Source organism: Aspergillus fijiensis (genome assembly GCF_003184825.1).
Source record: "Aspergillus fijiensis CBS 313.89 unplaced genomic scaffold BO72scaffold_24, whole genome shotgun sequence".
NCBI lineage: Eukaryota > Fungi > Ascomycota > Eurotiomycetes > Eurotiales > Aspergillaceae > Aspergillus > Aspergillus fijiensis.
The window spans coordinates 250,942-275,157 of NW_024469000.1; the positions used below are offsets into that span (position 1 = coordinate 250,942).

Below are 24,216 nucleotides of genomic sequence, written 5' to 3' on the forward strand. Positions count from 1 at the left end.
CGTTTTCTGACTGATCAATTTTTTTTTCTGTGGGCCGTTCAATCTTTCTCGAAACAGTATTCGGCCTGCTGTCCATCGCTCGAGCGCGTTTCTTTATCCGATTTGATAGACATGATACCCAGGATGTTAGACTTATTACATACAGAACAGCACTGGCTTTTTATAGAAACAGCTATTATTCGCAGATCACACTCTCAAGTCAAGATTCTACCTTTGAAGACAGATTTACTATCAACAATGTGAGACCATGATTGATTTACCTTAAGTAGAGGAAGAGGTCGAACGTCGAAGTCAGCGGGTAGATCGGTAAGCGAGCTGGTAGTGATATACTTGATTCCTGTGGACTCGACGTCAATTCCTCTTCTCGTTCACCGAGAAGGAATTCAAGTTAAATTGTCGGTCTTGTGATTCGATATATACGGATTGGGATAGCCGTGGAATGATAGAAGCCCTTCTGCTCTGCCTCAGGAGGTGATGTGAAGGGGATCTGCTCGACCGTGAACTCTTGAGCTTCTGCAAGAGGATCAGTCGTTGATACTGGACAGAGGAGCGCATCATCTGAGTGCACTACGGAAAGCGGGGGGGGAGACAAAGGAAGTTCTACGCACCACAAGCTCTCAAAAATGTCCGGAAAGTATCCTCGTTTCGTAAAGTGGCGGAGATGATGAATTGCTGCAGACCATAGTTGGTGAAGAGGTCCTGGATGGTCGCGACAAGGAGGGGAACAAGGTCAACATCGTAGATCTAGGTAAGAGGTTTCCGGGAGTCAGTTGCGTTCCAGGTGGCTAGCGATGGTGAATTCTCTGGAAGAAACGTCCCAAACGAAAAAAAAGGACATACCAAATCCGCTCCTAACGCGACATCAAACTTACGACCCTTCGCTTCACCCAATGCGCCATCTCCCACTCCTTCCGAGGAACCACCACGACCATTACCTAGCCCGGGAATATCCAATGGAGTCCCCCACTCCCAGATCCCCGCCGCGAACCGTTTAGCCGGGGTGGTGGTGGTGGTGTTGTTGTTGTTGTTGTTGTCGCCGTCCCCGTCGCTTATCAGCTTATTCCGCCCCGCACAATCCTGGATCTGCTCGATCAAGGCGATCTCGCGATCAGTCACGACCACGGACCGGGGCTGGAGGTGTTGCGCGCAGAACATCCCCAGAAACCCCGTGCCCGCGCCCAGCTCGATCACCCGTTTCCCGGCGATCCAGGCGTGGGCGGCGCTGGGGTTCGTCGCGAGGTAGGTCCCAAGGTGGAGGGCGGCTTCCCACGTGCGGAAGCCGGTGGTGCCCGCGGAGAGGATCAGGCCGCGGGATTCGGAGGTGATGGTGGTTCGCTGTTGCGCGGGTTGTTGTTTCGGTGGTTGGGGACTGGTGGTTGGATGCGGGGGCGGCGGCGGCGGGGCGGTGTATTTGATGTAGGTGAGTTGTTGGGCTTGGTCGATGGCGGAGGGTTTGGGGTGTGTGAGTAAGGTGCCCCATGTTTCGAGGAGGTCGTCGATGATTTCCTGAAGAGAGGGGAAAGGAGAATTGGTGGGTTAGTTTATTTGACCCGAGTTTGGTGGGAGGGGGGGACGGGGGTGGAACGAGCGGGGAAGGAATGAATTGTTCGGCGATGGCTTGGACTGAACAGATCACATCATACAGATATAAAGGGTTCATACATCCTCCTCCGGATTGGTAAGTGATTGTTCAAGGCGGGCGATGATCAATTTGAGCACGCGCATGCGGTAATGCGCGGGGGGCAGCGGCCATAGGGCGGGGTCGGAATGGTTGAACATGCGGTTGTAGAGGGCATGTTGGGTGGTGGGGGTGAGGAGAGTGGCGTTGTCGGGAAGCGAGAGGGAGGGAAGTTCGACTTGTTGGTAGTATTGGGATACGAGACGGTCGAGGGGGGAGGGGGAGGAGGGGGAGGACATGGTGAGAATGAGGTTTAAGTGGGTGGGAGGTTAGAGACTTGCTCTAGTAGATTGATTGTAAAGTCTCCGTATAGAAAGTACAGTGTTGATAAGGAGAGGATGCTGAGTCAGCGCCCCTTATCAGGCACAATGGCGCTAGACCCGATGAGGAATGGTTCACCAGGGCAGTGGAACTAACCGGACTAAGACTAGGGTCGTCTAGCCGAGCCCACAGCCAACTTGTGCACAACGAGACCAAAATTGAATCGAACGCCGCATTTCGAAGCCCCGACCCGACTTGACAGCGACTTCGACAAACCCGCGCCCTCCTTAATCTGCCCCCCTTTTGCTTCCTGTCGCACGCAGATTCCTTCGCTGTCAACTTCCAACCATGGCCGACGCTCCCGTTACTCTGCGGACTCGCAAGTTCATCCGCAACCCCCTGCTTGCTCGCAAGCAGATGGTCGTGTAAGAAGCCTTCCCCGAATGCTATTGCCCGGAGGAATGCTCGGAGGGAGGATACAATACCAAGATAAAGAGATGGGGAAAGAGATGGGCGAAACATACGACATGACGATTCCAAGGTCGACCGGATGGAAAACACAAGGGAATGTTACGACAATGTGATGGGGGAAGATCTTTGGGAACCCAAAAAATCATGTCCCGGGGGCAATATCACATTCAGTGTGTATATATGCGTGAAGGGCAAAGACAGACAAGAAAATTTTCGACTGGGAATTCATCCGAGAGCACCTCCGGGCAATACGACAAAGAATTTTTGCATGACAACGGCAGACGCTGATATTCTGCACACAGGGATGTCCTCCACCCCAACCGCGCCAACGTCTCCAAGGACGAGCTCCGCGACAAGCTCGCCGACCTGTACAAGGCCAACAAGGACCAGGTCTCCGTCTTCGGTTTCCGTACCCAGTACGGTGGTGGTAAGAGCACTGGTTTCGCTCTCGTCTACGACTCCCAGGAGGCCCTGAAGAAGTTCGAGCCCCACTACCGTCTGGTTCGCATCGGTGCTGCCACCAAGATCGAGAAGCCCAGCAGACAGCAGCGTACGTCTTTCCCTGTGTCTCTTGATTCGCCTGGTGTCTCTTTTCGTTTGTACTCACACCCCCTCCAGGCAAGCAACGGAAGAACCGCTCCAAGAAGTTCCGCGGTACCGAGAAGGTCAAGGGCCCCAAGAAGAACAAGAACTAAGCGGCTCGATTCGGTTGAGAGTTCTCTGCGTTTACGTTTACTGGTGAAAATATGGAAGGGGGAAACAAATAGAGTGGCTCGCTGGCCTCGCGTCTTCGCCTCTCGGGACTCGGAGTCGGATGGATTTATCAGTTCCAGGCGGACGGCGCGGCGGCCACGGGTTGAGCTTGATGACTGGGAGGACCTGGGGTATTTCACTTTTTGCGGGAATATCCCCACGGTCTTCTTTGAGCCAACAAACCCTTGGTGGATATGAAGGAACTGGTTGTGTGTGGAGGGCGTTTTACAATTTTTCTTATTTCTCATGGGCGGCCACCGCCAATTCTTCATATCTACAAATATGAAACCATGAATTCGATGACAGGGAACTTCAAAAAATCAAATCAGACTTGGAGACTGTTTGAGCTTATTCTGTATGCCAGGGGGGGGGGGGGGGGAGGAAAAATTAAAACATGGGTGGGATTTCTTTTCCAATACCCAAAAAAGGAGATAAAATGAATACTTTTCTTTATTTTTTCTTTTACTTAGCTCGTGCATTATCACCCCAGATATCCTTTTTGCTGCCTCTCTTATGACACTCCTCCCGAGATTCTTATCAGTTCATGCCTTCCGTGTCCCCTAAACTACCTCAACTACCCTATAAAATTCTTATCGCATCCTTATCGACCGGTGGATTTGATCTGATCCAGCCCGCAGACCCCTAGAGGCATCATGGTCCATGACTTTTCTCTTCCCTTCCCTGACTTTTCTTCACTTTCCAGCCAACCCGGCGTCGTTTTCATTCCAACCCTGGGCGATTTATCCAAAGTAGTGACCTTCCTTTCCCACGGAGAGCCTTATTTCCCAGAACTCTTTTCCTTCCTCCCCGTCTCTGCCCGCTGGTGAACTAGTACGTAACTGCACATAGCTTTCTTTCCTCTCGACCAGAAGTAGTACAGTACAGTATCACTCCGGCTCCCCGGGTCCCCCGGGCCCACAGGGCCCCGGATAGAGATTCCTCTTTTCCCGGTAGCTCCAATTACCCATTCACCTTTCTCCAAATTATGTTACATTCATTCCAGGAGGGGAGTTGGGAAGGGCCAAGAAACCAATAGAAACAGACAAAAGAGGGACAGACAGACAGGCAGACCCTGGACGAGGGTATGAGAGGTCCGAGCTGGAGCGAGGTTACAGGATCGTGTTTCTTTTTTTTTTCCAGCCTACTTACTTTACTTGCTTACTTCCGTTAAGTCCTTCTAGCCCCATGTCTGAGATCCTCCGGGTGCACAAGGCGAGGGAAAGAGAAGTCGCACTGTTGGGAAAGTTAAAGCACGGGCCTTGGGTGACTTGCTTTGCTTGCGGGATGAGATCCGAGAGGTCGGGGTTAGATCACTTGGAGATGATGGGAAGGATTTATTCTCCAATGGGTGGGGGCTTCTTTTCTTATTTCTTTTCTCTTTGGTTTTTCGGGTGGGGTCGGAAGAGAAGAAGGAAGAAGGAAGAAGGGGAGCTGGGGAGAGAGAGTTTATGGATGGCTATGGTTGTGGTCATGGATTTTCACCTCTGTAGGTATATACAATATCGTATCAAGTAAGGCTGTCGGGGGTCACCAACAGTATGTTAGTACCAGCAGTGTAACCCCCAGTCAGGCTGCTAACTATCAAATAAACTATCACTCACTCACTCACTCACACAAGCTCTCTCTGGGTAGCATGGACAAGTCCTCGGAAATATCAGCAGCAACAACAACAACAACAACAACAAAAACGCATTACAATAACCAAGTCCCAACTGAGCGGGATCAACATCTACAGGAGACAAGATAGTAGCCACCCTGAAACCATGAGAGAAAAAAAAAACAAAACAAAGCAAAGCAAAGCAAAGCAAAGCAAAGACAATCAGCCAAAAGATAGAACGGATGAGCCTCCCCAGTCGTGCCAATCACTGGCAAAAAAATAAAAATAAAAAAAAACCACAAAACAACAACAGCGAGCAAGTCCTGGGAATCACAAATTCAACACAATCCCTAGTATTAGTGTAACATGCCTTTTTTTCCCTTCCATTTCTGGGTTTCTTCTTTCGCTCTAGAGAGAAAATAATGTAACAAAGAGCCAGCGCATTGTCTGCGCCTGCTGAGATTACCATGGGGGGAACTGCCACCAACGCTCAGCATTAATTTTACCTTTCCATGTCTAGAATTAATCAGGGGGAGGAGATGATACGCCTCCCTCCATCCTCAAATGAACAGGGACTGGGGGTAACCCAGTATTTGTTGAGTCGAGCCGATCACGTTTGTTTCAGCTCTTGTGTCACGTACCAACAGTCTTGCTGTCGGTTACCGCTCATTCATACTTCCCAGCGGACTTGCGCTTGCCTGCCAGAACAACAACATTGGCCCCTTTTTCGAAGGGTTAGAAATCGCTGGGGTGGTGTAGCGGTGGTATCGGCGGTGCATAAATTACTGTATTAGGCCGGCAGACTGGCGTGGTAGTCATCGGTGGCCCATAGAGCCCCGGCCCGGGGCGCGTGTAGGGCAGCCCGTTCATCAGCACTGATGCTGACCCATCTGTCTTGTAAGAGTGCTTGTCCCTCCTTTCGCTGCTGCTGTATACGTAGATGTCAGAGCCGGCGCCGGGAAGATGACTCTGCGCGAGCGTTCTCGTGGCTTGACCACCATCTCCACTTCCCCGAAAATCTTCGCTCGTAGTGGCCGTCTCCAAGCCAGCAAGTAGCCCGGCAGAGGAGGTCAGAATAGAAGGTGCACCCATGGTCGTGAGAAAAGGACTTCCAAAGACCATGTCTTGCGCACTCGTGCTCGTCCGAGAGATGGGACTGCCGCCTAGGGCTTCGTTCGGAAACCGTTGAATTGAGGAAAGAGCATTATTGTTAGAGGCGGTGGCGCTTTTGTAATTCCAACTTACCCCGGCTCGATGATCTACGGTCTCGGGGAGCGTAAGAACTTCGGGCGTCAGTGTAAATCCAGCAGGACACTGTGGAGCCTGACTTCGACTCGTGGGATCAGGAAGCGTCCGATCCACCCCTTGTCCCTCGACGGAGGTAGAGCTCATGGTTGGCACAATCGGGGGGCCATCGGTGATTTGACTTGGAGGTCCCGAGAACATGTAGGGATATAGAGGTTGAGACAAGGAACTCCCGCCCTCGTGTTCGGCGAACATGCCTGGGCTAGGGCTCCGGCCAAAGTACACGTTAGGATTCCACGCTTTGGGACTCAATGTGAGCCCACAATACTCCGCCATGACGGTCTGCGGTACCCCAGAGACCATGTACCCCGAAGTTTGAGGGCTGTACATCCCGGGTTCCTCCTCGTAGTGAGCGGCGTGGTCAACGCACCCAAACGACTGTCGACCAACGGGCAGCTGCGACTCAGCTGACCCACAGCCATAGCCGGGTGCCCGGGCGTAAGGGTTCACGCGCATAGTCGAAGGGTTCCCTGACGTAGTAGCCATCGTCTTTGGGGGCATTGACTGCACATACGGCCCATGTCGGTGAGAAGGGGACATCGTAGCATTCATCACTGGATATGGCCAGCTCACTCTCGCCTGCACCATCGAAGAATTGACCTGCGTTGAGAGTAAGCTCTGACTATTGCTCCCTAAAGTGTAAACGCTCTCTGGACTCACCCTCAAGAATTGACAATTGGCATTTCCAGAGCTGCGACAGTTGGAGCAGCCCTGCCCATCACCGTTGTCGCCGCTGCATTTGATTTTTCTTTTTCGGCAACGATTACACTGACAACTCGTAAGTCATGACCTTTCCTTCGACAGTGTTGGAGGAGGCTGAGACAAGAAGAGGAAGAACAAGGGAAGCCAAACTTACCGCTACCTGAATGCGGCGGCGTGTCGAGTTTCGACTCTTGCTGTCGATCTCGGGACTGGGACTCTGACACCCAGCTCTATCCACCATGTCCTGGTAGCTATCGCCTCGACTGGTGCGCGTGGGTATCGGTAGAGCATCTCGCTTAGATTGTGAATCAAAGCCAACAACCTCCTCCTCCGGGGAGTATATAGAGTGAGCCATTACTTCATCCGTCAGCGTGGGCGAAAACATGATGTTTCCCGAATCCGAGACTCACATGTATTCGAGACAAGTTTACGGAAGGGAAAAAGCCTCTCAGAGGGTTACCAAGCAGCATAAAAAGGTCTATAGATCAGGGATTGTTGCAATCAAGACATCCGGTCCATCCCCTGAGTATTGAAAAAGGAACCAGGAAGGGTGAGAGGGCTGTAGCCGGAAGCAAGGCCAGTTTTATGTCCATGTGTTAGTGGTGTGTATGGATTCTGAATGAGAGCCTGGACCTTCACCTGTTTTTTTTTCTTTTTTCTTTTTTTTTTTTTTTCCTTTCTTTCGTTTTTATTATCCCTGATGTTTTATTTCATCATTTCGAGAGAAAAGAAAATCGACTGCGGGCAGGCAGTTTTCAGAGAGAACAAAGTCTTTCCCTACCGAAGCCCCTAGAACTAGAAAGGGAATTAGGTCACTTCCTCATTCGAAAGAGGGTGTTCAGTTTGATACCTGTTTCTTTGACTGCTGGCGTACAAATGAGAGCACCATGCAAACAACCGTGCTGCATCTCATTCAGGCAAAGGATTAAAAAGGGGGGGAAAGAACCATAAAAAGAAAGAGGGAAAAACCAAGAACAAAAAGAAAACAGTAGTGATGTGTCCAGAGATTCAGGTCTGGTCTCCATAACACAATGATAGAAGAACAGAGAGACAAAATATCCCGGCATTGTAGGGACCTCAGTGTCACAAAGTCAGAGTAACGTTGCACCAGTTGTAGAAATGGCCTGATAGAAAACCACAGTCAAGCCTACCACTCCAAGCTGGGCAGACTGAGATCTCCAGGGTCGATCTCAGCAAATAGATGCCAACGTGAACTCCACATGTGCTGCTTCCACCACTGGTCCAGGTCTTTGAATGATGATATTTTGTAGCCAGCGATAGGGCCCTGCGTCAGAAGCGACCGGCCAGGACAGCCTCGATGAGCGGACAGCCACCGCCTACGTTTGCATGAGCGCCTCCAGCGCGAATACCAAGCTACCAGTATTGACCGGAAGGCGGAAGGAAGCAACGAACGTGTGGATGTTTGCTCTCTGCTTGAACAATGGTTGATATGCAAAGCTCATTGGTCTGACGCCTGCTATTTTCAAGCATCAAACAAACTCCTCTTGGCGGTCTAGTCTTGACTGGTACTTTTGACATCATATAGTTAACTTATCTCAGCTTAGGTCAGATCGGCAGCGACTAGGTCCACGAGTAGCTTCGGCAGAGAGAGATAGAATCCCGGGGCCAAGAAGAACAAAAGAAGAACTCAACTGATCCAGAGCACGACGCAAATGTACCTCATGAATCTGCGGATATTACACCGATGTCTCGGAAAGCTTGGCTGCTATGCCTTAGGACGAGAGTTCAGAGCAAAGACTGAGTCCGAAGATCGACTGTGTTCCAGCAACGCGCCAATGTGGCTCAACCGCCAAGCCCGAATAGGTGAGCGGAATCCTGGCATGGTAATATGGAGTGGTTGACTAGCATTAGTAGAGTCAAGCAAAGATCGCCAGCCTAGGTCTGGATCTGGGTCTACGTATCGTGCAAGGCTTAAGACTCCCTGGTTTTCTCTCGTTAGAGGGCTGGGAAAGCGTTGAGTGAACCAGAATAACAAAATCTGGCCGTAAGTGATCAAGAAAGCCTTTAAAAAATGGAGGGAGAAAAAAGAATATAGTCTGAGAACGAATAAGATGAAGGTGACCAACTCTCGCAACTCGACGAGGGTTGACCTGGACTGTGGGGCAAAAAAAGATCGACTAAGTATGCAGGAAGGTCAGGGGCACGAGCCCGGTGCACATTGTCACTGACTGACATGGCCTTGTCGACATCTGCTTGTGCTCAAACCTGCAGGACTTTCACACAACGATTGGTCCAGATCAAAACCAATTCATTCGCAGCCATTGCGGTAGCTTTGGTGCAGGCAATATGTGGAAAGGAGGTGGTTGAGCTAAGGTACTTGTGTCGTCCCTTTTCAACCACGATCGAGATCGGACATAGGAAGTCGATCAATTGAATTGTCAGATGAAGCTCGAGATGAGTCGACTATGGGTTCCCTGCGGTTTCCGCCCGTAAGATGGGACGCGGCGACAATGGGAGGCACGGGAGAAAGGAGACGAGGAAAAAAATAAATAAGAAGCAGCGGTCGAAAGAGGGAGGAGACCATATTGGCCTTCTAAACGTCCCAAATATTAAGGAAGGGCGTTCATGACCCAAGTGTCTTCCGTTCAATTGAGGGCCATTATTAGTCAGTGGTTGGACCAGAAAGCTGTCATTGGCAATAGGACCAGCCACAAGATACCAAGACCCAGTGAAACTCATTGAATCCATGCTGGGATCTCGATAGTTCCAGGCATTACGGGGGATCGTCAATATGATGATCATTCTAGAGATAGAGAGATACCATCCATGTCTAGTGAGCACCACGTGTGTTTCCCCATTGAATTAGCTTTGCTGTCATATCTGCAAAAGTGCTGATGGGGTGGATTATTGAACTGCTGTTGGACCTAGCTGCAGGAGACCGCCCGTTATTTTCAACGCCCCTGTAGTGAAACTCACAAAGAGTAGAACCAAATAAGTGTGGGAAGGCTTTCACCATGGGGTTCCGACGGTATCTCTGGGTTTTAAGGTAGGTAGGGAGCTTCAAGCTGAAGTCATTTCCAAGGCCCCAGGGCAGACAGACTATGTCCTGGGAGTTGGATGAGACCGGCGGCACATCGGCGCCGGGAACAATACTCGTACTGTACTCGAATGAGCTGAGCAAAGGATAAGTTGCCGACAGGTTCGAGCGACCAGATCGCCGGCAGGAAATGAAACAACACACAGTTGCCAGCTGAATCTCGATCCAGGCCTAGCGCAAGCACTACCTCTTACCCCAAAGTTGTTCGTCCAACGGGGTTTCCCGGAAGATATCCGGCTCCAGTTCCAAAGTAATGGCGGTTACACGAGAGGGGCGCCGGAACAACCATCCGATAAGCAAGAACACCTCGAAACTGTCGAAGATGATTGATTCGGCGGCGAATGCTTCTTTCGGGGCTTGTATGACCGCTGGGCATCGAATCGCTGTCAATCGAGTGACTTGTAGTAGTGCGGTTGGTAAAATCAGGAAAGGATGTGAAGAACTTTTTGTGACTGCTGGAAACAGGCAGGCAGTTCCTTCTCCGAGGGTGATGGTTGTTGATCTAGAACAAATTGGTTTAAATCAATCAAGGCCTCAAACAGTCTGATGATAGATCGATAGAAATCATATGGAATAGTGGTGGTAGTGGTGGTAGTGATGGCTGCAGCGGCGGCGGCGGCAGCAGCAGCAGCAACATAAGCAGTTTGAAATAATTTAGGATCAGAATAAGAAAGATCAAGAAGCAGCAGTACTATACAGTAACTTAGCTGTAGATAGTACTCCACCACTCCAACAGTTGATTGACTACACAATCCATCAGAAGCGTACATGTATGAGTATGTACAGTAGATAGTCGAACAGCGATCTACGACGGTGGGCCGCCGACGCTCGACTCAAGTAGGAATAGGCTGGGCGGCAGCGTACTAGTAGCGGCTCCGCATCTTAACTTCGTACCTTGCCTGGCTCCAGCTTGCTTCAAATCATCCTCCCTCTTACAAGTAATTCCCGCTCGTCCTTTTGGCAGCTTTCAATTCGACCTCCCCCCCTCCCCCTCCCAGGCCTACCTGGTTCTTCTCTTCATTCGGATCACTTGCATTTTTTTCACCTTTGATTTTGGCTCTTTTTCACCCTCTTTTTCTGTTTTTGTCTTACGCACCGTCGATCCTCGCGAAATCACCCGCAACTACCGGGGATCCGCCATGAGCGTCCTGCTGGAAACCTCTCTCGGCGACATCGTCATTGATCTGCTGGTCGACGAGTCACCAAAGGCTTGCGAGAAGTATGTGTCCTCTTTCCTGTTCTTTCTGTGTCATCCCTTCATATTGGTACTCTTGTCATGCTCTCCTGCGCGCGTACAAGTCGAGTGGCTGAACGAAAACTAAGCTATCTATGGTTTCCCGATGTAGCTTCCTGAAGCTATGCAAAGTCAAGTACTACAATTTTTCGCCCGTCCACAGCGTCCAAAAGAACTTTACCTTTCAAACCGGTGATCCCTTGGGACCTGATTCCCCCGAGAGCGATGGCGGATCCTCGATCTGGGGTTTGTTGCGAGGTCCCTCCCAGCGCACCTTCTCGCTCCCAATCCCTCCTAAGTTAAAACACGACGAGCGAGGCACCGTGAGCATGGCGACTGTCCCTTCCCCCAACGATCCGGACCTACGCATTGCCGGCAGCCAGTTTCTCATAACTCTTGGTGAGGGTCTCGACTACTTAGATGGCAAGGCAGTAATCTTTGGCAAGGTCGTGGAAGGATTCGACGTTCTAGAGAAGGTAAACGAAGCCTTCATCGATGATCGCGGGCGGCCACTCAAGGATATCAGAATTCGTCACACGGTGATTCTCGATGATCCTTTCAATGACCCCCCGGGACTGGTGGAGCCAGCGGAGAGCCCGGTGCCATCCAAGGCACAATTGGCTACGGTGCGGATCGCAGATGACGAGGATCTCGACGACAATATGGATGAAGAGGCATTGGAAAAGCTACGACGGGAGCGTGAGGCCAGAGCGCAGGCATTGACGCTAGAGATGGTAGGCGACCTTCCATTTGCCGAGGTAAAGCCACCAGAGAATGTATTGTTCGTCTGCAAGCTGAACCCAGTCACCCAAGGTACAATCCCATATTCTCTTAATAATCTCTGCCCTATGCTGTTCAACTCGAGCCAAACTAATACACAATTCCAGATGAGGACCTCAACCTAATTTTCAGTCGCTTCGGCCCAATTCTCTCGTGTGAAGTAATTCGGGACAAGCGAACAGGCGACAGCTTGCAATATGCATTTATCGAATTCGAGAATCAAAAGGACTGTGAACAGGCCTACTTCAAGATGCAGGGTGTTCTAATTGACGACCACCGCATTCATGTTGATTTCTCGCAAAGTGTAAGCAGTACTACCTCGCACCTTTTCGCCGGGCGCTGCTGACCACTCAACGCACTAGGTATCAAAACTATCGGAAAGCTGGCGTAACGCAACCATTACCAAGCGCAGTGGTCAGCGGGGTGGATTTGGCGGTGTAGCTGGACTTGAGAAGAAACGCCAGTACCGAGCCGCTGACAACAACAATGCACGTCGCCGGGAGGACTATTCGATGGTCTTCGACAAGAAAGAGTCTGGACGCCCGTCTGCTCCTCGTCGAGACAAGTCATACAGCCGAAGTCCTCAGCGGAACGAGCGCCGTGATAGACGAGCTAGTCGAAGTCCCCGGCGAGACTCTTACCGTAGTCGCTACCGAGATCGATCGCACAGCCGGAGTCCAGTACGGAAAGACTCGTATGGCGACCGGCGGTATGAACGTCGTGACGATGATAGGTATCGGGATCGCCGACGCCGATGATCAAGCGATCAAGGAAAGATAAGACAAAGACCTTCATGGCTATGAAATGATGTATACCAACCTAACTTACTATGTACAGTAATCTTGTACACTACCGGCACTTCTGCCTTCAAGCCTTTCTGGTAATCAAGTCCTTTTATACAGCACCGAGTGTTTGCCCAATCAGCCAGGCTCGGGAGCTATCATGGAGACGTGCAAGCTTGTTCAAATCACATATGACCTCTCGTCTGGCTGAATTGGTCATCCTAAAGAACATAGATGCGGTTATCGAGTTAGTGAACCTTGAAGTAAGTACGTAAGTAAGTAGCCTTGGAGGTGAGACCGTAGGTTAGACGGGGCCGGCTCCAGGCAATATTATACGATGGTATGCCCCGCCTCCTACCGCAGATTGGCTGTGTTGTCCAGCTTGGCCCCTCCTCCCTCCGTTTGAGGCCTTTGCATCTTCCGTTTTCCTGACTCTCCAAGACTCCAACCCATAGTTGAGTCTAAAAATAATTAATTGTACTGTACTACTGAGTAAGAATGATCGGTCCCCTGAAACCAGGGGTCTTTCTGGCGGTCAGTGACAGGTTTGGAGGCAACAATCAATCAATCAATCATGGTACGTACCTCCGTAGTCGAAGTAGTACTAATAATAGAAATAAGAATAGTTAATAACAGCAATAATGATAAAAACTAAGTCACAATTATTGCTGGTTTCATTCCAGTCTGTTTGTTTGGTTGTTGTACTTAGTTACGTAGGTTTTTCTTAAGAGCCGATCTTCCCCTCCCCCTCCCCCTCCATTCCCTCCTCTTCCCAGTTCACCCCGCGCTCATAACAGCTTCTTCTCCTTTTCCTCTTCCTTCATTCTTGCTCTCCCCCAGTTCTTCGCTCTTTTTTACTCCTCCTCCCGTCAGTCTATCTTACCTCTGATACCCTTTGATTTCCTTTTGAAGTATCGCTGTTCATCATGGCTGCCGCCGCCATCAAGGAGACCGTCTCCAACCTTTTCCACAGCCAGCCCGAGAACGCTCTTCGGGAGCCATCGCCCGAAGAATTCCAGCAGCTCAGACAGAAGTACATCGATGCCAAACAAGATCACGTTTTCGCCTTCGTCGACGACTTGAAGTCCGCGGAGAAGACCCAGCTTTTTCACCAACTGAGCAATTTCGACCCCAACCGGATCAATGAGTTGGCCGACAAGGCCTTGAACCCTCCAAAGGCCCAGAAAGGTCCTGCCTCCCTGGAACCCCTCCCTGAAGTGGCTACCGCCTCTATCCTGGATTCGGACCCTAGCGACATCCAGAGATGGTATGAGGAAGGACTTCAGTTGACTGCGGACAACAAGGTGGCTGTGGTCCTGATGGCTGGTGGGCAGGGAACGCGCCTGGGTAGCTCCGATCCTAAGGGCTGCTTCGACATCGGCCTTCCGAGCCACAAGTCTCTCTTCCAGATTCAGGCGGAGCGCATCGTCAAGTTGCAGCTTTTGGCCAAGAAGGTTACTGGGAAGGACGCTGCCATCCCATGGTATGTGATGACCAGTGGTCCTACTCGCAAACCAACAGAGGAATTCTTCCGCAAGCACAACTATTTCGGATTGGACAAGAGCAATGTGGTCATTTTTGAGCAGGGCGTCTTGCCTTGTATCTCCAACGAAGGCAAGATCCTGATGGAAAGCAAATCCAAGGTACGTTGAGTTGGATTGTCTTCGACCGCTAGGGATCTTGGGTTCTGACCACTCTTATATAGGCAGCCGTGGCTCCCGATGGCAACGGTGGTATTTATCTGGCCCTTATCACCTCCGGCGTCAGAGAGGATATGCGCAAGCGTGGAATCGAGCACATTCACACATACTGTGTCGATAACTGTCTCGTCAAGGTTGCTGACCCCGTTTTCATCGGTTTCGCCGCCTCGAAGAACGTTGATATCGCTACCAAGGTAGTCCGGAAGCGCAATGCTACTGAGTCCGTGGGCTTGATTCTCCAGAAGAATGGCAAGCCCGACGTCGTAGAGTACTCCGAGATCGATAAGGAGACAGCCGAGGCCAAAGACCCTAAGCAACCCGACGTGCTCAAGTTCCGTGCGGCGAATATTGTCAACCACTACTACTCGTTCCGTTTCTTTGAATCGATTGAGACATGGAGCCACAAGCTGCCTCACCACGTGGCCCGCAAGAAGATTCCCTGCATCAACACCGAGACTGGCGAGTTCTTCAAGCCGGAAAAGCCCAACGGCGTCAAGCTCGAGCAATTTGTCTTCGACGTCTTCCCCATGACGCCACTGGAGAAGTTTGCATGCATCGAAGTGCGCCGCGAGGACGAATTCTCGCCACTGAAGAACGCTCGGGGCACCGGCGAGGATGACCCCGACACCAGCAAGGCGGACATCATGAACCAGGGACAGCGTTGGATTGAGAAGGCGGGTGGTGTTGTCGTCACTGAGGGTGAAGCCGTTGGTGTTGAAGTCTCCCCACTGATCAGCTACGTAAGTATACCCCCTCTGGTCCGCATTCCGCGCCATGACACAATGGAGACTAAGACACCTGGTTATTAGGGCGGTGAGGGGCTGGAATTCCTCAAAGGCCGTGAGATCAAGGCCCCGGCGGTCATTGAGAAGGAGGAGTGAACTCGCCCACACAAACTATCATAAGCATCGACCAGCTGGGATGGATTAAAGTGCATGTATGGACATATTCAAGCATTGGTACTGCAGCTTAACTGCGGCAAAAATTCGGGATGATATTGAAGTTGAGGAGCATGCTTGTCCGTTTACAAAGTGTGATAGTGTGCTGCTGTATGCACATGGCAGATCAATAATACAGGAAAGAACCACGGAACGTTGCTCAGCTGGGGACATGGTTTGCCACCCACAAGCCTTGATTGTATAGCTCTATCTTTGGGTCCCAGTGGCTAGATACACCACCTCGAGTATACCAGCTCATGAAATGGGACCTTACAGCTTCAGCCTCTGGGGAGCCTTAAGGGCACTGCGTCGCCCAGTCCATCTGGCTGTACGGAGTAAGGTAGATGCTGGATCGATCAAGAATTGACCAAATGCCGGAATGAAGGAAACACAATGACAATACTGTACTGAATACACCCGCAATACATCAGCACGATACAATTGTTCTGACGGACCCGACAACAGGCCCGGGGCCCGGGGCCGGCACCTGGCATTGCCCCCTTCGGCCCTTCCACCGGTGCTAATCCGGGGAGGATCCAACCTTTCGGCCAAAACCTTGCACTGATAACTTACGGAAAAGCCCGGGAGCTAACTTGGATCTGGGACTGGCACTGGAACCTACAGTCTTCTGATATATAAATTACTGTTCGTAACAACTTTGTAACCATACATCACAAAATCGGTCTCGTTCTGTTTCTTTGCTTACTTAACTCAATGGCTTAGACATTTGAATGGTACTCTGGAATTCCGTCAATTTTCTACCTTGTACTCATATCTCTGCTTTCAGGCTTGTATATTGTTAAACCTAGATTACTAGAATCCATCATATCTCTTCCTAGTCTCCTAGTCTATCATCTCATCCAGCGCATCTCATGCTCGGTTAGTGTTACTGTTCCAATTTTCCGTTCCGTTACAATTTTTCACCTGCTCGGTCTTATGTCAGCCCACTCTGTCAAGGAGCAGGCCGTCAAAAGTGTTGATTTCTCCAAGCTTCTCGAGCTAACGACTCTATCAGGCCTTCTGCCAAAGATTGGAAGGGTGTCTCACTGGTCTTCTTTTGCTCATAATCTAGGAAAGAGTGAGTGTTCTCTTTCGTCTCCCTCATCGTGCTGCATTCCCGATGGCCGCATTGCGCGACGATTCTTGCAAGTTTCTTTCGCCGCTGTCCCCGATTTTTGCTCCCGTCCACGATCTGCCTACATTCAATTCTCCACGATGCGCTTGAGAGGAACAATTGCATGCGAGTCATATGCAGCAATGTGGCGGAGCTCTGATAACTTCCACTGTTGTTGCCCAAGTCCTCGGGGGGAGAGGGGGAAGTTGCATGGCGCCCAAATCTTTCCAATGCGACCACCGGCGCCCAGCTCAACAAATACTGCAAGCACACTTTATTGAATTCGGAACCGCTGACGGCGATGACTATAATCACACATAGGCTCGTTCCATTCTTCAGCAATGTTGTTGTATCGCCGAGCCTGCTACAAGTGTGGCAACCTTGGCCACTTTGCTGGTTAGTTGATGGTTCAAAAAACTGCCTGTAGCCCAGGCCAAAAATCGCTAATTGACTGGTGTAGAGGTCTGCTCTTCGTCTGAGCGTCTCTGCTACAACTGTGGGTGGAATCTAATGACCTAATTTAAGCCGCTGTATTCAATCGCTAATCACCCTCTCATATCACAGGCAAGCAGCCCGGTACGTCTCTTGCGATGCATGTCACATACGCACCCAGAACATATCTAACCCGCCCACAGGACATGAGTCCAGCAGCTGCCCGCTTCCCCGTACCACCGAGAGTAAGAGTGCCTCAAGATATCTCGTTCTTTACGATGAGGATTCTGATATACGGTCTTTTAGCCAAGCAGTGCTACAACTGCCAGGGGGTAGGCCACGTTCAGGCTGATTGCCCTTCGCTTCGCATTAACGGTGCCACCGGCCGCTGCTACAACTGCGGCCAGGCCGGCCATCTCGCTGTATGTCGACGGTCCACCCGAACACAATCGTTCTAAGAGTAAATTCATTGATCATTTCCTAGCGCAAATGTCCCATTCCTGCTACGGGTGCTCCTCGGGCCCCTGCTGGCCCCCGGGGTGCCTTCAACCCTGGCTTCCGTGGCGGATATTCTCGTCCTGCCACCTGCTACAAGTGCGGTGGCCCCAACCACTTTGCTCGTGATTGCCAGGCTCAGGCAATGAAGTGCTACGCCTGCGGCAAGCTGGTATGGCTTCCAATCGCCAACCTCCTATCCCTCCCAATCATCCTGACTAACGGTTTTCAGGGCCACATTTCTCGCGACTGCACTGCTCCCAACGGTGGCCCCTTGAGCTCTGCCGGCAAGGTTTGCTACAATTGCTCCCAGGCCGGCCACATCTCTCGCGATTGCCCCAACGGTGATGTCCCGAAGCCTATCGATGCGACTACTGCCGCCCCTGCCGCGCCTGTCCCTGCCGCCGGTGGTGAGGCCAGCCAGGAGGCCGCCGCTGTTGCGCCTCCAGCTCCCGCCGCTGTTGCCTTGCCTCAATAAACCTCTACGATTGTTCATTCCCAGTCATTGGGAGCCATTCCCATTCTTTCTTTTTGTATTAGGGCTAGCCGACATTGGTCCCGATTTTTTTATTCCACGTTTCTTCCTTTGCACATATTGCGGCCTCCCACCATTACAACTCTTGGTACCGACTGATTTCAATCTCCGTTATGTATACGACGAACAACAAAAGTTTCACGAAGTCTTGGTTTTTCTTACTGCTTGGGTCCTAAACACTGCTCAGGGACTCATGGGTGGCGTCTATTGATCACCTCGGGTATCTTTCTCATTTACACAAATCAGGTGCGGCGAGAAAAGAAGGAGACGAGGCCCAGGCGAGGCGACGGGTTGATCGAGCGCAGAACAGACAAATGGTGGACCGCATAGGAACAGGCTATAAGAAGGGGTGGCTGGAATTATTGTGTATGGGTGTGTATTTGCTGAAGATGTGTGAGTGGTGAAAAGACTTACCTGGCGCTGTGGCAACCTACTCATCTTTTCGTACTATATCCTTCTCATATACGTCGATTGGGAAGCGAAACAAAAATACAAAACGAAGAAACACCACTGAAAGTAATTTTCTCATAGGCGTACTCTGATTTTGGGTTTGGTTTGCGTTGTGTGGTGGGTGCTCGATCAGTACCAGGTCTGTGCTGCTGCGCCTGCTGGATACTACAATGTACATATAGTACTGTTGTTACCTCCCACCCACTCCATGGTTTCGACAACCCCTTCTACGATCTGACGTCATAATCTCTATTCATCGTCGGCATATAGTCTAGACAAGAATCATGCCAGGCTCTGACACAAGTGACGAGTTCGATAAAGATGTAGATCCCCTGCTCATCCTCTCATTTCGCTTGATCTTTTGGAAATCCTGTCTGCCAAAAGCTGAACTACTTTTCTTCCATGACAGGCCTTCATCGTCGATATTGATTCAATCCAATCTCACGGTATTCCTTCGGCATCTCTTTGACTGCTTTCCTCATTCTTTCCCTACTTCAATTAGCTCATTAGCAAATAGGGATTGGAGTTGCAGATATCAACAAGCTCAAGGCGAATGGTTACTTCACAGTTGCAGTATGCCATCGTGTCCAACCGCTCCTTCTTTTGACCACCTGCTCACCTGTTGACTTTCTCTGCAGTCCGTTCATAGCGCCACGCGGAGAACATTGCTAAAGATTCGCGGCTTCAGTGAAGTCAAGGTCGAGAAGATCAAGGATGCTATTCAGAAATGCCTGGTGGGTGCTTGATTTCCCCGATATGTCCTCCGAGGAATGAATCTCATAGCCCGGAATCAGCCCTCGGCCTCTGGTTTCATGACAGCGATGGAGCTGAGCCACCAGCGCAAAAAGGTTGTACGCATCTCAACAGGGAGCAAACAGTTCGACTCCATCTTAGGAGGGTGAGGTTCTGTTACCTTACAACATGCACCAGTGAAGTATCCTAATCATCATGGTCCTCGCAGGGGCTTTCAAAGCATGAGCATCAGCGAGGTGTATGGTGAGTTCCGCTGCGGCAAGACCCAACTCTCGCATACCATGTCCGTGATTGCCCAGCTCCCAAAGGAAATGGGCGGGGCCGATGGCAAAGTGGCATATATCGATACAGAAGGCACTTTCAGACCCGAGCGCATTGCTCAGATCGCCGAACGCTTTGGGGTTGACCCAGACTCCACGCAGGAGAACATCGCTTACGCTCGAGCTCTTAACAGCGAGCATCAGCTAGAGCTATTGAATACCCTGAGTCGCGAGTTTGCCTCCGGGGAGTATCGGCTGCTGATAATTGACAGCATCATGAACTGCTTCCGCGTCGACTACTGTGGACGTGGGGAACTTGCAGAGCGTCAGCAGAAATTGAATCAATTCCTGATGAGACTTGCCCATATGGCTGAAGGTATAGTGCTACATATATGCAACCCTTACATGAGATACGTCGCAAGACTAACTATATCTGAACGTGCAGAATTCAACGTCTGCGTCCTGATGGTTTGTTGTCGTTCTTCTAACCCTTTACTATATGCACGGACCCATTCTCATCGAGGCGCAGACAAATCAGGTTCAAAGTGACCCTGGCGCCAGCGCTCTTTTTGCCGGGGCCGATGGCCGTAAGCCGGTTGGTGGGCATGTCCTTGCGCATGCATCTACAACCCGAGTGCTACTTCGAAAGGGGCGTGGCGAGGAGCGAGTGGCCAAGATCCAAGATTCACCGGGTTTGCTAAGTTACTCTCATCGAACATGAACTCTGTCTAATTCTTTTCAGATTGTCCTGAGCGTGAGGCAACTTATCTGATTACCAACGGCGGAATCAATGATCCAGACAAGGTGTAGTGGATGGGATATGTATATCCTCAGGGCATAACATGACAGGGCGCATTATGTCGGATGTATCGCGATTGATCACTATCGATAGCTGTAATTCTGCATCATGGCAAGTTTCATTTCCTTCGAGATGATATTTACATGTACTGTACGAATATGTGCGTATTTCGTGTTGAGTTGTCAATTGACATGAGCTCTCTTCCTTTCGGACGTTTCTGTTTGTCGGGGTAACTTACCCTTACCCTCTCTCCGCCTTCCAAACTGCCGGTGCAAAATTATCTCCCCGCCCAAATCGAGAAAAAAAAGTTACCCCGATTGAAATTCGCCTTCTTTGGCTGCGCAGCCATCCCAATCTCCTGCTTCTGCTCGCATATTTTGCATCAAACAGTCGTTGTTTTAAGTTAGGATCTCGGATTGCTACGATGAAGAAAGACCTTGAGGTGGCGGGTTACGCCGTGCTGCCCCTGCAGTTCCCCAAGACCTCCTCTGCAAAGGCTGCGACGCATTACATGTATCTCCGAGCCCACGAGCCTCGCATTCCGGACGAAGATACCCCTCGCTCGATGTTCATCGTCAATGTGCCCATTGACACGACCGAGACTCACTTGCGCCACCTCTTCGGTACCCAGCTCGCGGCCGGCCGAGTTGAGCGCGTCCACTTCGAATCCGTCCCCACGAAGAAGAATCAGGCCGCGCTTCCGCAGGCAAATGTCGGCGGGGGCGGCAGCAAGGCCAAGAAACGGAAGCGCGTCACCGCTGATGAGCTGGAGTCTCAGCTGGAGGATATCGCACTCCCCGCGGTCTGGGACCGGCCGCTCCAGAAAAGCGGAGCGCACGCCGTCGTGGTTTTTGTGGACCAGCCCAGCATGGAGGCCAGTCTGAAGGCTGCTCGGAAGGCCGCGCGCAAGGCGGTCAGTGGCAGCAAGAAAATTGTTTGGGGGGAAGGGCTTGACGAGGACCGTGTGCCGGCTCTCGGGCTGGAGCGGTATCTCTTCCACTCACAGGCTCGGTACCCCAGCCGCGGAGAACTGCTCCGCACGGTCAATGATTTCATGACGGTGTTCGAGCAGGTGGCCGAGAGCCGGAAGCGCGAGGCGGCGCGCAAGGCCCAGGAGCCGGACGAGGATGGCTTCGTGACGGTCACGAGTGGACCCAAGCTGGCGGACGCGACCCACGAGGATGAGGCGCGGGAGTTGATCGAGAAGCAGAAGAAGAAGCAGGAGGGCCTGGAGGACTTCTACCGCTTCCAGTCCCGAGAGAAGCGGAAGGAGAGGCAACATGAGCTGTTGCGGAAGTTCGATGAAGATAAGAAGAAGCTGGCGGATCTGAAGAGGAGAAAGGGGAAATTCGCGGTGAGTTTGGTTTGCGCTTGCTCTTCTGGGGCCCTCGTTTGATTTCAAGAAGCTAACTAACGCATTTCCATGTGCCTTCTCTGCAGCCCGAGTGATTGTGTCTCTCGGCCGGGATTTTCAACAAATCAATTATTCCACACATCGTCTTGGTTTAGCGCGGCGTTAGGGAAGGGATTATGCCAAAAGTCGAATCTTTCAGGTCGATAGAATACTGTGTTTTGAGGCAGAGGTAAATATCTCCAAGGATGTGAGTGCTACGTTTGTGTTTTGTGCCCCAACATCTAACCTATTTGTTTTCCCGTACTTTGTATGCATATGATGAATCCGCTGGGGCCAGAGTAGCAAGACTCAGCTAGCGGCTCGATGTCCTGCCATGCCTTCAGAAACCAGCATTACTCAATCTTCTCACCTTCCTGAAGCCAGAGTATGGGACTAGACGTTGTGGAGATTCATGGGTCTTTTCTGAAACATGTGCTAATTGACTTCTGGGGTACAGAGAGCGTAACGAAACTCGGACCAGCACCGGCGATCGCTTGGATCAATCTATACTTTTCCATACGAACAGGCTTATGTCGCGAATTCTGTAGACTTTCGGTGGTTGGAATCTCGAGACCCATTATAACCGCCAGCTGCCTTGCCAAAAGTCTCCAATTTATGGACTTGCATGGTCAGAGGCATCAATGTTGTTTCCTGCAGAATCAAGGGGATATTTTCTGAACAGGCAACAGGTTTAGGACAGGAAGCAGTCACACCAGGAAACACTGGGTACTTTTGAGATATGCTGTTTTCAGGCACTTAGAAGACAAATAGAACCGAGCCTTGAAAGAGCTAACGTTATCTGTCAAGCTACCGTAGGTGGCACCACCTCCACAGCCGCTACCATTACTCCGTAGTAGTTAGTACTTAACAAACTACTTAATAGCTTAAGTGCGACCATCACCTCGTGAATGCGGATCGCCTCCCATTAAATCCCTTCGATAAAATTCCTTTGTTCTTGAGACGTCGCCGCAGGGTTCAAGCCACCGAGAACCCGCTATACCGCATTGAGTAGTTCGACGTCACGCAAGATAGTTAGCAGATAGCTCGGCGGTACGGAGCACAACCACCATCCACTTCTGATCTTCTCTGCTTCGTACGAGTAGCTCGCGGCAAGAAGCCAGGACACCTCCTTAAGTTTAATCAAAGAACCTAACAAGAAAAGAATTGTCTACATGGCTGCACTATCACCAGCGGCCATGCCCCATGGACAAGACGCCGGCGACATGGGAGGAGGGGGAGGAGGAGGGGGAGGCTTCATCCCACCATCAGCACATCTTCCATCCCCGACACCCACCACATCCACCGCAACCCCATCGCTTCTCCCCAAACCACGAGCCCACCCTTTGCGGCCGGGTTCCGCAAAAGAAGCCACGGTCCTCGAGTATATCGACAAGAAGCTTCTGTCCATCAACCGCCGGCATGCTAAGAAGTTCAGCGGGGCTCTGATTGGTGATAGCAACAACAGCAGCAACAGCAACAGCAATGGCAGCAACAGCCAGCGCATAGCACCGGTGGCTGAGTCGGAAAGGGGCTACGAGAGCTTCAAGGAAGTAGCGAAAGACTTTGAGAGTTTGGTGGATGTTTTGTGGGTCAGTGGGACTCGTATGTTTTCCCCTTCCGCTCTCTTTCTTTTTCTTCTGGGTTGCAAACAACAGTGAATGAAAAGACGTCGTTGTCTCATATTGGCTGGCTGATGGACATGTGTTGGTGCTTTTCTATTTGGCAGCTTCATTACAGATACCCTACCTGATCTCGTTGGCCGTCCAGGTCAACTCTTATCTACCGGATTATCCATTCTCGGCGAAGGCGACGTTCCGGTTGCTGCGGAAGCTGGACTCCGTCTTTGCATCGCTCCTGCTGGGGGAGGATGTGGACTCCGGGGCGCTGTTGCCGGGGTTTGAGGCACGGACGAACGTAGTCTCGATGACGGAGAAGGTGCGTATCAAGAGTATTGCGGAGACCTGTCGGGTTGTGGTTGTGGAGGCGAGGGAGCAGGAGGATCTTGGCGATGATGATGATGATGATGGTGGTGGTGAGAGGAATGGGTTTGGGGATAGTAGTGAGAACGATGACGAGGATGAGTTGATGGATGATGCGTTGGGGATGGATGAGTATCCGATCCCCGGTAGGTGGGAGATGGAAACGGCTAAGGTGTATGAGAAGACGATCCAATTGCTTGGGGATGAGTTGGGGCAGGCCGATCCTGGGGAGTTCTGCGATACTGATATGGCTGCTGGGGAGGAAGCCGGCCAATGCGATGGGTTGTTGGATGCGGAGGCAGATTGATTGGAACTTGATGCTTTTCATAGGGTCCTCAAGACATTTATCTACTCGTTAGTGTTTCTGCTGTGAATGATACCCGGATTGACTTGATTGACCAGACGGATATTGGGATGTGAACAGCTAGCTATGTCTGGATTGTGCTGCTTCAATGCAGCAGCACAATAGGAAGACTTGGCCTTGGCGCATGCCTGGTCAGCCTCAGATAATAGCTTGGAGCTAGAATCTGCTGAAGGTGTCCTGTCGTGTCGTGTCGAACACGTCCCGGATTTTCTAACCCTGACACGACACGTATAGATTGTCCTTGTCGGCTGTCGGGGGTTCCGACTGCGCTGCATATCAGCAGCACCCTAGTAGTCTACTGGTCATGACCTGCCGGTCCCTGGTACTGCTTGAACTACTGGCATTGAGAATTACGAAATCCTCTTAGATCGGTTTCAACCCAT

The 24,216-nt window shown here is 51.1% G+C and overlaps 10 protein-coding genes across 10 annotated transcripts; 8 read left to right on the forward strand and 2 right to left on the reverse strand.

Moving 5' to 3' along the window:
* Window positions 1-388: 388 nt before the first annotated feature.
* On the reverse strand, window positions 389-1,917 carry BO72DRAFT_378446 (protein-lysine N-methyltransferase; the record flags this gene model as incomplete). Its single annotated transcript, XM_040941309.1, has 4 exons — window positions 389-513; window positions 609-744; window positions 841-1,506; window positions 1,663-1,917. 4 exons carry the CDS (start codon window positions 1,915-1,917, stop codon window positions 389-391), a joined length of 1,182 nt encoding a protein of 393 aa, XP_040801140.1.
* Window positions 1,918-2,225: 308 nt separating this feature from the next.
* BO72DRAFT_448200 (40S ribosomal protein eS24) lies at window positions 2,226-3,469 on the forward strand. Its single transcript, XM_040944734.1, has 3 exons — window positions 2,226-2,364; window positions 2,713-2,960; window positions 3,029-3,469. Exons 1-3 carry the CDS (start codon window positions 2,288-2,290, stop codon window positions 3,103-3,105), a joined length of 402 nt encoding a protein of 133 aa, XP_040801141.1. The 5' UTR covers window positions 2,226-2,287; the 3' UTR covers window positions 3,106-3,469.
* A 1,893-nt stretch (window positions 3,470-5,362) lies between these two features.
* BO72DRAFT_113031 (uncharacterized protein) lies at window positions 5,363-7,378 on the reverse strand. Its single transcript, XM_040938959.1, has 4 exons — window positions 7,178-7,378; window positions 6,922-7,124; window positions 6,726-6,833; window positions 5,363-6,665 (listed from the first exon to the last, which is right to left on the reverse strand). The coding sequence occupies exons 2-4, from the start codon at window positions 7,120-7,122 to the stop codon at window positions 5,496-5,498; spliced, it is 1,479 nt and encodes a 492-aa protein (XP_040801142.1). The 5' UTR covers window positions 7,123-7,124; window positions 7,178-7,378; the 3' UTR covers window positions 5,363-5,495.
* Window positions 7,379-10,771: 3,393 nt separating this feature from the next.
* On the forward strand, window positions 10,772-13,028 carry BO72DRAFT_527900 (cyclophilin-like protein). Its single transcript, XM_040950137.1, has 5 exons — window positions 10,772-11,044; window positions 11,172-11,872; window positions 11,947-12,143; window positions 12,202-12,615; window positions 12,675-13,028. The coding sequence occupies exons 1-4, from the start codon at window positions 10,965-10,967 to the stop codon at window positions 12,595-12,597; spliced, it is 1,374 nt and encodes a 457-aa protein (XP_040801143.1). The 5' UTR covers window positions 10,772-10,964; the 3' UTR covers window positions 12,598-12,615; window positions 12,675-13,028.
* Window positions 13,029-13,407: 379 nt separating this feature from the next.
* BO72DRAFT_448202 (UDP-N-acetylglucosamine diphosphorylase) lies at window positions 13,408-15,270 on the forward strand. The gene is made up of 3 exons (XM_040944735.1): window positions 13,408-14,264; window positions 14,327-15,122; window positions 15,159-15,270. Exons 1-3 carry the CDS (start codon window positions 13,548-13,550, stop codon window positions 15,200-15,202), a joined length of 1,557 nt encoding a protein of 518 aa, XP_040801144.1. The 5' UTR covers window positions 13,408-13,547; the 3' UTR covers window positions 15,203-15,270.
* A 678-nt stretch (window positions 15,271-15,948) lies between these two features.
* BO72DRAFT_113271 (uncharacterized protein) lies at window positions 15,949-16,809 on the forward strand. The gene has a single exon (XM_040938960.1). The coding sequence runs from the start codon at window positions 16,196-16,198 to the stop codon at window positions 16,652-16,654; it is 459 nt and encodes a 152-aa protein (XP_040801145.1). The 5' UTR covers window positions 15,949-16,195; the 3' UTR covers window positions 16,655-16,809.
* Window positions 16,715-17,778, forward strand: gisB (putative zinc knuckle nucleic acid binding protein; the record flags this gene model as incomplete). Its single annotated transcript, XM_040946403.1, has 5 exons — window positions 16,715-16,769; window positions 16,938-16,949; window positions 17,009-17,050; window positions 17,112-17,227; window positions 17,290-17,778. 5 exons carry the CDS (start codon window positions 16,715-16,717, stop codon window positions 17,776-17,778), a joined length of 714 nt encoding a protein of 237 aa, XP_040801146.1.
* Window positions 17,779-18,519: 741 nt separating this feature from the next.
* On the forward strand, window positions 18,520-19,661 carry BO72DRAFT_448205 (recombinase DMC1). Its single transcript, XM_040944736.1, has 5 exons — window positions 18,520-18,608; window positions 18,695-18,731; window positions 18,803-18,858; window positions 18,924-19,019; window positions 19,080-19,661. Exons 1-5 carry the CDS (start codon window positions 18,570-18,572, stop codon window positions 19,185-19,187), a joined length of 336 nt encoding a protein of 111 aa, XP_040801147.1. The 5' UTR covers window positions 18,520-18,569; the 3' UTR covers window positions 19,188-19,661.
* A 737-nt stretch (window positions 19,662-20,398) lies between these two features.
* On the forward strand, window positions 20,399-21,958 carry BO72DRAFT_404463 (putative ribosomal small subunit assembly protein). Its single transcript, XM_040942261.1, has 2 exons — window positions 20,399-21,451; window positions 21,538-21,958. The coding sequence occupies exons 1-2, from the start codon at window positions 20,522-20,524 to the stop codon at window positions 21,544-21,546; spliced, it is 939 nt and encodes a 312-aa protein (XP_040801148.1). The 5' UTR covers window positions 20,399-20,521; the 3' UTR covers window positions 21,547-21,958.
* Window positions 21,959-22,737: 779 nt separating this feature from the next.
* On the forward strand, window positions 22,738-23,731 carry BO72DRAFT_353533 (general transcription factor IIH subunit TFB6 family; the record flags this gene model as incomplete). Its single annotated transcript, XM_040940709.1, has 3 exons — window positions 22,738-22,939; window positions 22,997-23,092; window positions 23,217-23,731. Coding segments are annotated over 3 exons (813 nt in total), but the record flags the coding sequence as incomplete, so codon positions are not given.
* Between the last annotated feature and the right edge of the window lie 485 nt (window positions 23,732-24,216).